This window comes from Mycteria americana, chromosome 2 (genome assembly GCF_035582795.1).
Source record: "Mycteria americana isolate JAX WOST 10 ecotype Jacksonville Zoo and Gardens chromosome 2, USCA_MyAme_1.0, whole genome shotgun sequence".
Taxonomy (NCBI): Eukaryota; Metazoa; Chordata; class Aves; order Ciconiiformes; family Ciconiidae; genus Mycteria; species Mycteria americana.
In genome coordinates this window covers 155367793-155379578 of record NC_134366.1, presented here as the reverse complement: position 1 = coordinate 155379578, position 11786 = coordinate 155367793, and the positions used below count along the sequence as shown (strand labels likewise).

Here is an 11786-nt window from a genome sequence, read left to right as displayed (position 1 = left end):
TGGGCAGCCTGTTCCAATGCTTCACCACCCTTTCAGTAAGGAAATTTTTTCCTAATATCCAATCTAAACCTCCCCTGGTGCAACTTGAGGCTGTTTCTTCTCATCCTCTTGCTTGTTATTTGGGAGAAGAGACCAACCCCCACCTCACTACAAACTCCTTTCAGGTAGTTGCAGAGAGCAAGAAGGTCTCCCCTCAGCCTCCTTTTCTCCAGGCTAAACAACCCCAGCTCCCTCAGCTGCTCCTCTTAGGGCTTGTTCTCCAGACCCTTCACCAGCTTCGTTGCCCTTCTCTGTACGCGCTCCAGTACCTCAATATCCCTCTTGTAGTGGGGGGCCCAAAACTGAACACAGTATTCGAGGTGCGGCCTCACCAGTGCCAAGTACAGGACGGCAATCACTTCCCTAGTCCTCTTGGCCACACTGTTGCTGATACAAGCCAGGATGCTATTGGCTTTCTTGGCCACCTGGGCACACTGCTGGTTCACGTTCAGCAATCCGTCAGCCAGCACCCCCAGGTCCTTTTCTGCCAGGCAGCTTTCCAGCCACTCTTCCCCAAGCCTGTAGCGTTGCATGGGGTTGCTGTGGCCCAAGTGCAGGACCTTGCACTTGGCCTTGTTAAACCTCATACAATTGACCTCAGCCCATCAATCCAGCCTGTCCAGGTCCCTCTGTAGAGCCTTCCTACCTTCAAGCAGATCAACACTCCTGCCCAGCTTGGTGTAGTCTGCAAACTTACTGAGGGTGCACTCGATCCCCTTGTTCAGATCACAGATAAAGATATTAAACAGAACTGTCCCCAACACAGAGCCCTGGGGAACACCACTTGTGACCGGCCGCCAACTGGATTTAACTCCATTCACCACAACTCCCTGGGCTCGACCATCCAGCCAGTTTTTTACCCAGTGAAGAGTACACCCGTCCAAGCCATGAGCAGCCAGTTTCTCCAGGAGAATGCTGTGGGGGACAGTGTCAAAGGCTTTACTAACGTCCAGGCAGACAACACCCACAGCCTTATGGAAAGAGACATGCCTGTAACAGAACTGCAGTGTCCTGTCTGGGCTTTATTAGCAAAGAGCGGAACCAGCAGGTTTATGGAGATGATTATTCTCCTTGTGAGAACACTGCTGGAGTACTGTGACCAACTTTGGGCTTCCTAATACAAGGCAGATAGTGATCCTCTGGTTCAAGTCCAGTGGAGGGATACCAAAATGGTGAGGAGGCAAGAGTATGTGACATAAAAGGAGAAACTGAGAGCTGAGTAATGTTCAGCCTTAAGAAAAGGGGGGGTAATCAAACCAGATTTGATTGCTGTCTTCAGTCCCTTCAATGGGAGAATTCACAGCAAGGCTGGTCTTGAAAGGTGCATTGAGGACAGGGATGAGCGGCAATGGACACAGATTGGAACATGGGGAAATTCCAATTAGACTTAAGGGTGAGTAAAAAAGGTTATTTTTTCTACCATGAAGATGATCAAGCACTGGAGCCAGTCACCCAGAGGGGCTATGGAATGTCCATCCTTGGAGATGTTCAACTTGATAAGTACCTGACCATCCTGATAGACTTAGACCTGCTCTGAGCAGGGACTTGAACTCATTGACCTCCAGAGGTCCTTTCCAGTCTAAATTATTTTATGATTTACAGAATCACAGAATCACAGAATCATATAGGTTGGAAAAGACCTTTAAGATCATCGAGTCCAACCATAAACCTAACACTGCCAAAACCACCACTACACCATGTCTCTAAGCACCTCATCCAAACGTCCTTTAAATACCTCCAGGGATGGCGACTCAACCACTTCCCTGGGCAGCCTGTTCCAAGGCTTGATAACCCTCTCGGTGAAGAAAAATTTCCTAATATCCAGTCTAAAATTTTAATTTATTTAATGTGTCATATTTATTAATATGCATACTAATAACTTTGTTTTAAAACATACTTTAATACAGCAGAGTAATGGAAGTGGTTTCCAGCAGATGATTTAATCTAACTTCTCATTGTGCTACAGTCTAATCCTGTAATGCTCACAGTTGTAAAAATGGGGGGGGGGGCAAAAATTATGATGTTCATAACTTGGAAGGTAATAGGTGTACAGGGCATTTGCAAGGAGAAGTGTTCTACCATTACATAAAGGACTGTAGAAGAATAAAGTCAGAACTGGGTTATGTGCGAGGTGGGGATGTAATTAACAATTGTTTCTTTAAACCTTCTTTTTCCTAGAAATCATTAGGTTTTGGTTACTAGCACATTCAGTAAGCACTCTGATTCTGCAAGTAGCTTCTTTTACGCTTTCTCCTGTGAGTGCTCCTTGGCCAGTTGTTCTCGCTGTCCTGCAAGACTCCTTTTGTCCAAACCCCTAGTGCTGCATGACTGTTTGTGCCTTTGAAGAACTGACCTAGCTATAATAAATTATGTCTTTTGTCTTATGACTGTCAAAACAGTTGTGCTGGCCTAGCAGATGGAAGTGGAAAGAAGTGGACATAGTGAAAGGTAGATTGTTGCTGGACTATGAACACCAAGGCAAAAAGCTGGTCTACAGCCCAAGGATTCACTTTATTTATGTATAGGATTGGTTCCTATGACAGGGATGAAGAGTCTGACTCAGAGCTGAAGTTAGCAAGTTGCCTTCTGAGAGCAAAGTTTCCTAAGGCTGTGGATGCTCTTTATGCCAAGTTTTATTGTTCCTCAAGTTTTCTCTCAAGAGATTGACTGAATTGCAAACTGTAGATTCGTTCTGTATCATTGCAGCCCCCAAACACTCACTTTAGAACAATCCACATTGCGTAATAGCCATGTTCCCTGTTTGATAACACAATCACAAAAGTACTGTTGTGTAATAATTGAAGAATTTTAAAATGAGATAGAATTGGAATGGTTTTTTGTAAACAGCAGGGAAACGGCCCACATGTAGCTCTCCTTTTGACAGGAAGAGTTTACTTAAATAGAGTTTTAAAATCATCTCATCTCAGGAGCACAATACTGTGTTATTATAGCTTTCCATTCTGTGTTTTCTGAACTTTCATCTATCAGGTGCACATGCATAGAAAAGATACATGCAGATTGTAGCACTGCTTAAATTCTTGGTAGTTTCCCTCAGATACTGAGTGAAACATCAGTTACATGAACAATTTTGAGGCTTGAGAATTTTTTCCATGTGTAAACCTTAAAGGAAAACTTCAGTTCAAAATGATTACAGTACCTTCTGTGAATGTGTTGTGCATCAAAATATTTTTTGTCATCTCCATGCTTGAATTCCTGCACCAAGAAGCTACTGTACATCTCAGAGGGTCCTCCATTAAAGGGTTCAGTCCAGCTCACAAAAACTCAACGCTTTTACTACACTCATGCAGTAAATGATTGTGACTTTTTTTTTAGTCCTTTTTAACTCCATTCACCTTGCTGTAGTTGTAGAACTAATGCTTTTGTGTGCTGATTTTTGTTTTTTGGAGGGGGGTGGTGGGTGAGGAGTGTCTTGGTTTTGCACTAGCATTTAAATCCTGGTGCAGTGATCACTGAAACCACTGGTTTAAGGACACGACCAGGTGGGTTTCAGAACAGGAGTTCAAAATGAGAATTCATATCACTTTTCAGAAGAGACATTTGCTAGTCAGTTCACTAAAGTAGAAATCATAAAAATGATGTCAAATTCAGAACAAACTATATTCACTGGTGATATCTCAGGTACCTGCAAGTATGTTGTAAGTAATGTTTCCAATTTTCTGAAATTCCGATTTCAGATGAAAGGGGTTTTTAAACAAATGATTACTTCTGTCAGTCACCTGACATTGTCTCTGCCTAGGAGAAGCCGTGAAAGAGTTCGTGTCACTCTTTTTAAAATAAAACCCAAAACATAAAGATGCTTATATGGTTGGAGAGGAGTGCGTGTGTTCTGAAACCCATCTGCTGTTACGCAGTTAGGGTAATGTTGGTAAAATCATTCTCTTAAATTGCATAGATCTCTCCTGGTTTTGATTAGCGAAAGGGGAATGCTTCATTCAAAATGTTGGTATCCTGTAGGCTACGAAGGGATTTAGTTCCAGGTGGCTCTCTGGGAAGTAAATCTACTGTGTGCTTTCAGTGGCCCAGTAAGAATTTAGTCCCCTAGTTGTTTTTCTATGTGTGCCAGCACTGCTATTCAGAGAGGAAAGTCTTGTTGAACCTAAATCTCAAAGTATGAAACCTCTCCTGGGACGCACGTGACGGTGCTGCCACAGCACGCTGCCCTGCCCCTGCGACGCTCGCCGGACGGCTTTTCCGCACGGCTAGACGTGTGCTCAGCAGAGCCTGCGGCCGTAGGTGTTGGTAACTCGCCGTCTTCCTCACGCGGTGAATCGAGGAGGTCTTCACAAAATAACTGAGTTATGATTAAATTACACAGGGAGGGGAGGGCAAACGAGGGAAGGCAAAGCACGTTCTCAGCTGAAGGAGGAAGCTGGCCAGAGCATGAGTTTGCAATAGGTTGGCAGTAGATGAAACTTACTTCGAGCGTGACAATTGCAAATTCCGTCATAACTTTCCATTGAGTAAGCTTTAGCAATCTCATTAGTAGCAATATTTTATAAACATCCAAGAACAGTTGTTCTTTTTAAATTACATGAAGATAAGATCCACTTTGTGCCTCTTGTTTTGGCTTTGCTTTTACAAAAATATTTGTAGTAACTGCTAAAAGAAGCCCTTGGAAAGGGGAGAGGAAGACTTCCCTCTCTCTCCTTTTCTTCTTTTTGAAGGGAGGAAGGGAAGAAAGATGGAAGATGGGGAAATCTTGTACTTCCCCAGCTGCAAGGACTCTTTGAATAAAGTTGGTTTATTTTTTCAGTAAACTTGTTGAGCAGTTACAGTGTTATATTGTCAAGTTTTCCTTCTTTTGTAGAAAATAAAGACTGTAGTTTTCTCTTTAAACAAGTGTAATATGTAAAGCTGTGATTCTCTGGGGATTAAAATGTTTCATTTCTAATCTTATTTAGAAAAGATGTGTGGTGAAGTTTGTAATTTTTTAATAAAATTTTTAATAGTTTCAATAAATGTCTTCGCAATTTCTACTGTGGAAATGCCATCAGAAATTAAGCCTGCAAAAGCCATTCAATTTTTAAATTTTTTTAAATTTTTAATTAAATTTTTTTTAATTTTTAAATTTTTTAAAATTTTTAATTAAAAGAGAAAGGTAGTGGTAACGGGAACAGTGCTGCTTCTGGTAATGGGCTCCTTTTATAGCATGTACAAGTGGAAGAATGGTGTGAGGAACTCCTCATCTTCCCTGCAATTAGCTGATAATTCATTATGTAACCTTTAATACCCAAGAGGAAAGCAAAATCGGATGCCTGTGAGCTGTACGTTAAAATAAAGGTTTAGACAAAATCCCAGCAGCAGCTTGGAAGGGCAGACATTTTATTCTCTACTCCAAGTCGTCACTGGGTTTTGTGGCCTAAGACTGCGCTGCGCCAGCCAGAAGCACTGACTGCTGGAATTGTAAGTCAGAACCCGGCATAAGCGAATGGAGGAGGTCAGCGGAAAGCACTGAGAGCACAGCGTTGCTGAAAAGTGGACTTGGCTCTCCTCGATTCTTTTGTAGCTATCAGCAGAGGATTTGGTGTATGTACTGTTTTTGTAAATAAACAAGATGGCAACAAATAGATATCTACCTCCTTCTAGCAAAATAATGCAGCAAAGACTTCTGAGGCCAGTGGGTAACGGCAAGGTATGGTGGTTGGTACGGAGAATGGACTGCCAATAAACTATACAGGAGATGCGCGTGAGCTCCCTGCAGCTGGATTCGTGAGCTCAGAACTAGGGTGAGAACTGACAACAGGAGCAGAGCTGTGAAACTAATTCATTACCGTGACTGAGCAGCCAGCTGATGGGCTGTAAAATAACTTTCTTCTTTACTTGTATAATGCAGCCCTGATTAAATAAACTGTAATTTAAAAATGTGAAAATGCAAAACGGCAAACCTCCTAATGAATATTTTCATTTTGTATGAGAATGAGCAGTGCTTTGCAAAGAGCGAAACTGTCATTGATTTATAGCTATCCAAAGATACTCACATTAAGTTGTTCAAGTAGAGGTTGCCTATGGTTTCTTAGCAGCCTGGGCTAGGGAATAAGCTACATCTCAGCATCTTCCTTGACTCCACTCTACACACATCTTCCTAAGTACTATATTTGTTTCTTGCTCAGTGATAGGAGGGCATTTTGAACTCAGGCTATGTACAGTCCCTATCTCCCCTTGTAAAAGAGTAGGCTATGTGGTAGCAGACTAGACCAGGCACAGCATACCTCACCCATCCACACTGCACTGATGGTATGGACTACACTTCTCCATCCACTGTGTCCCAAAATATCTTATGTGTGAGGGTTTGCATTCATACATGCGTTATGGGCACTGGACAAATTTGAACTTCAGTGTCAGGTAAAATCATAATGCAATATAAACATATTCCATAGCTTAAGGAGTTTGAAAACATGTATGAATTAGATGATTGTGATGTTGGAGCTTGTCTTCCTGGACCTAACCAACCCTGAATATAGTAAGTTGGCCATGAAGAGAAATTTTAATGCAAACAACTTAAAAGTTTAAGCTTGTTTCAGTAGGTTGAGGTTCTTATTGCAGTGAACATCCAATGTACATGGAAGAATTTGTCATGAAAAAAAATTGGATGCTTGTGAGAGCTTGCACACACTGCAATAGAAGTGTGGAAAGGTGCTGGCCATGCTGCTCAGCTATGGCTGGCTTGAGTTTTTAAGAGGTGGGAACGTGCAGATTATATTCCTCTAATAATGACCCTGGGCTGGCTATGTGGAAGCAACTGTTTAGGACAACTATCTTTTTATACCCATGTTGGGAACACTTAATTGTTGCTCTCAGTGATCAGAAGTTATAGTATTTAAGGAAAAATTGTGCTGTGCCCAAGAGCCATTTGTTGAATGTGTAGAGGTATCGACCTTGTGATTGAACAATGAGGCGGTTGTGGAAGGGTTAAGGTTCCACACATGGCTTGGACACGGATTTCTTGTTTAATCTCACAAAAAAGAAATTGAATCTTTGTGTCTGCACTTAGGAATTAGAAGTTAAAGTACCTTTTTGGAGTGTTGGGATGTTAATTAATTTAATTATTTCGGTATGTTTTCATATCCTTGTACAGTAGGGGCCACAGAAATGCAATGTGTTATTTGATAATAATTGTTCAGATGATAGTTAATTTGGGGGGGGAGCCTATTTCTACTGCTTCAAGGAGCATTTTTCCTCCCATGATGCCAGATAGATCTTTGAAGAGGCAAAAAGGTGATGACATTTAGACAGTAAGAGTTTATCCTACACAAAACTGCAGTTCATCTTTCTCACTTATATGAACCTTGTGTCGTATGATTTTCTTGATGTAAAACCCTTTTTCCTAATGATTTTTGGAAAAGAACAAATAATTTTTGTTTGTAATACAGCAAATTTTGAGTTTTGAGCAGTAGATAGAATAGAGAGCAACCTGCTTATTTCTTTTCTGCAGGTTTATTTTTGACCTAACTAGGACTACTCGTTTAGTGCCATGCATTTCAACTTATTTCAACTTCTTTTCCTCTCCATTCCTCACTTCATACCTCCTTATAAATCTCCCCGAAGGATCTGAAACTCACTCAGGGCAGACAGTTTCCAAAGCTTTGAAAACATTTATTGGAAATTATTAGTACGAAAAATATAGTCCAGTATGTTGTATGATTTGAATATAAAGCAAGTGTTACCAAGAATGGGAAATGCCAGAGAAATTCTGTGGGGCTCCAGGAGGTTCAAATTAAGTTAGAAGAAACAAGGACAGTCATCTATTTTGGCTTTCAACATGGTTAGATATTAGTTTCTTGTACAAATTCAATCAGTGTTTTCAAAGAATATACAGTTTCAGCTAAAATTACTTGCATAGCTTAAAGGTACTAATAATTTGCAGTGTCCCTGCCCCGCCAAGTAAACAGAATTTGTGAGAGGTCAAACGCTTGTGATTATCGAGTTGTTACTAGTATGTCCAGCTATAGATTGAGGAACCTGATTTAGACAGCCACATCTTGGCTACATTTTGTGAAGTTCCATAGGAGCCTTTTGGATCAAAGGTGCTTTATTTTAATAGTGCAGTGAAGGAATACCCCTGATGTGGAATGAACTTTCCATTTTGACTTCACTCAATCCTCATCCCCCAAAAAAACTATCCAACTGCATCTTGTTATATAATTTATCTGTCAATTCTGTCAAAAAGGAGAGCTTGTGTTACTTGGAGGGCCTTCATGCCAATTCCAAAATAAAAAGCAATGCACACTGCCAGTACAGCAATTGCCTGCAGGCTTATTGAATTTCTTTCTTCACTCCTACTCACCACCAAAACCAGCTCAGAAAAAAAAAAAAAATCTCCCAAAAGGCTTGTTAGAAGTCAGAAGAACTGAAAGTTGATAACATGCTAAAAACAGAATTTTCTGAAAAAAAAAAAGTAAAATTATGTTAAACATTATTAATGGGCTATCATATATGTGCTTTACTCATGTATAGAGCCAGACTCAGTGGGGCTGTTGAACTTGTAGGCAGAAGGATCCACAAAGAGGTATACATTGTGTTAGTTTAAGCCCACATATTTTGGTACCCCACCACATTCTCTTTATCTTCACTTGCACTACAGATTCTGAGTTGATCCCATGGAGAGAGCCAACACAGCCCTTCTCTCTTTCACCCCCTCTATGTGTTAACTCTACACTTGTGAGAAAAGTAAATAGGACATGAAAGGATATCCATCAGCTGGCAGGATCCATCTATTTAACTAACGGTATCCATCGATTGGTGTGAGATGTATCAACTCAAAATTGCCGGTTCCAGAGCAGTGGGGAATCTGAGACGCAGTATTTGGCCCCCGTGGGTTTTTCCAGCTCTATCGTTCCCAAACTGAGGAAATATTATGGACTCATATGAGGGAGTAAAGATAAAGGATGTGAAGGGAAGTTATGGAGGGAAGCATCCACTCCAGAAGAGTGTTTGAAAGGGATGTCCAAAGAAACAGGACGTAGCAAGTGGAGGAGAAGCCTGGGGAAAGTACAGAGACAGTGTCAGAAAACATGAAGCATGTTATGGAAAAGAGAGGGAAAAGAAGCTGTCAGATAAGAAGAATCAAAAAGTCCTAGGCAAAGTTAGGAGGAAATTAGAGCAGAGATACGGACAAAATAAAAATTCTTGATAGCCATGAATATGGGGGAGAAGTGTTAAATTTACATCGATGTGCGGGGCTCGTCAGCTGATGACATTGGTTGAAATGTAATTTCTAAATATCTGTTGGCTTTAGGTAGTGGTAATAATGGGGATGTCAGAGCTGGACAAGGCATGATGGGAAAAGAAAGAGGATAAAATAGGCTCTGATATTTGTCTCTTAATTTTATCTGTTTTCTCTGTGTTAGCTCATTAGGAATCCCGCCTGCCTGCCAAGAGAGAAACCATTTTGGGTTTGCATAGTTGCAGCCATATGGGGGAAAAGAGATACCGTGTTCTCCCTGAAAAAATTGTTTTCTTTCTAATGTAAGATAAGATATTTTGGGCACGCCATGCTGTTTGCATGGAAATATTACAGTTGAGGAGTTAAATGGCAGAAACAGAAATGGAATAATAAGCTTGAGCAAAGTAGTCTGGTTGGCAGCTTATTGGAGGTTTTGGTTAGTAGTTACAACAATCCAAAGGATTCTAGTACCACAAGCATCTTTCTTTTCTTTTTGGTTTATTTGTGATGAGAGAAGAATGACAGAAAAGATCCAATTTTAAATTTCCAACATACTTATATTTTTTCTCTTGTGTTTGGAAGGGTGATTTATTAAGTGACACCGAAGCAGGCTTGCCACTGGGGGAACGGCAGACTGCAGCTCCCGCTACCCATTGGACAAAGGCTCCAAGCTAGAATTTGCATAGGAGCTCTTATACAAAATGCCACAAATAAATAACACGATGTGGGGATGGCCGAGAGCAAGAAATCACTGCAGTCCAAACCTCCCAGAGCTAGAGGAGAAGTCTGGCTGAATGATCCTTAGTTTAAACAAGGGAGAGAATACTTCTCATACTGGGGCAGACTGCCAGGAACCGTAAGAATCAGTTTATTATTGCTAGATTGATGTAAAACGAGGATAAAAAATGACAGAGCATAGTTGTTCCAAGGACTATAGGTGGCTCGTGTATCTTGATGCTGTCAAATGTCCCAGAATATCGAACTAGAAACGTAGCTGTTGTGTTAGTCAGGAGCTTCCAACCCCAGACCTGGTTTCAGGATCCTGCCACAAGCCCCCTTCCAGATATATCTGTCAAACTGGCGAACAGAGAAGGTGCAAAGTTCACTGAAGAACTAGGGGCTTAAGCCTGTTCTTTAGATCCACCCGATCTGCCCGTAAAATTTTAGTAAATAGCTCTGTGTGAACAGGGCTTGGACAATCTAAAGCATTTGCAGAGCTAAGGATGTACTGCACAAAACAGCGGTGTGACCACTGCATACGAGGGTGTACCCGTGCCAGGCTGAAGTGACCTGCTCTAGGTACCAGTAGCAGTGAGGATGCTATGTTGCGAGACTCAGCGCAGATTAAGAATGTCAGAAAGGTCTCGGTGTCCTCAGCAGGTTTGCACAGCCCGCAGTGACGCCCAAACTGCTGGCTCTTCTCTGCTACCTGCCTGCTGGCTCACACTTGCAATTTCACTTGCAGCGCAGATTTAATCTCTGTGCTAAAAATCCCCCAAACTATAGCAATGTTAGGATTGCCCTGTAAATAGCAAAAAGTAAGGATGTGCCACGGCTGCTACAGCAATATTGTCCTAGCTACACTGTGCGTTCCCAAAATCATCTGTCTGGCTTTCAAGTGAACAATGTAGCTAACTATACTTTTACATCTGGCATCAAGTCTATGGGAGGTTTCCTGCAACGTTTACTCAGATCCTCTAAGACTTAGAGTATGGTGTTTTCTTCACTTTTAATTTTTGTTTTCAACCATAACTCTATTGATAAAGAAACCAGAAGGAAGAAATGTGTTAGTTAGCATGCTAGGTTGTGTTAGCTTAACAGGCAGAAATGTGTAAGAACAGCCAGTATTCATCCATCTTTCTTCAGCCAGGCAGTGGGATCACAGTAATTGGGGAATCTCTTTGCTAACTATTAGACCATTTGTCACCAGTAGTGTCCCCGTGTGACCACACAGGATGAATTAGTGGTCGAAAATCCTTTCACTTTCAGGTGCCTACATCCAAAATGTAAACCTGCGATGCCTTCCACAGCTGCAATCTAACCCTTGAGACTTCTGACTTCCCCACGTGGCTAAATCCCGATTCCGTGCATGCAGGCTGAGCTTTGCAAGAGCAGACGGCGTGTTCCTTCAGCTGGCGCGCGCGCAGCGTCCAGCCTGCATGGTGGGCACCCTCTGAACGTACCCGCGATGCCCGGCCTAGCAGGAAAGCAAACAAAGACGAAGAGGGATGTATCTGCTGTACAGTCTGAGCGCACGCCTGAGACACTCAGCAGCAGGCTTAAGTCCCTCTTTTTCCTGATTTAGAACAAGGATTTGGACTTCAATATCTCACCTCTCAAGAAAGCACCAGGGTGGCTTTTACACTTCCTAAATGATTTTTGGAGCAGGCCTGGCCCAGCAAGTTTGAGAGTCGTTCCCTTATAATCAAAGCTTAAGTGCTTTATTCAAAGCAAACTGGCTATTTTCTTAAAAGAAACAAACTATTAATTGAGAAGCCAGTAACCCAAACACAAATACTTTCTATACCTTGTATACAAAACAGTGGGGTTTATGGAAAGGTTA

General features: G+C 41.7%; 1 protein-coding gene and 1 long non-coding RNA gene across 3 annotated transcripts in view; one reads left to right on the top strand and one right to left on the bottom strand.

The window, feature by feature from the left end:
• LOC142406824 (uncharacterized) overlaps nt 1–11786 on the bottom strand; it is a 292658-nt gene that overhangs the window by 69560 nt on the left and 211312 nt on the right. The window lies entirely within an intron of this gene.
• The window catches only part of RSPO2 (R-spondin 2), a 140245-nt gene continuing 129344 nt past the window's right edge, over nt 886–11786 (top strand). For both annotated transcript variants that reach the window (XM_075495132.1, XM_075495134.1), the window contains exon 1: nt 886–1432. In XM_075495132.1, the coding sequence (XP_075351247.1) occupies nt 1327–1432 (106 nt within the window). In that variant the 5' untranslated portion in view covers nt 886–1326. The remainder of the gene's footprint in view (nt 1433–11786) is intronic.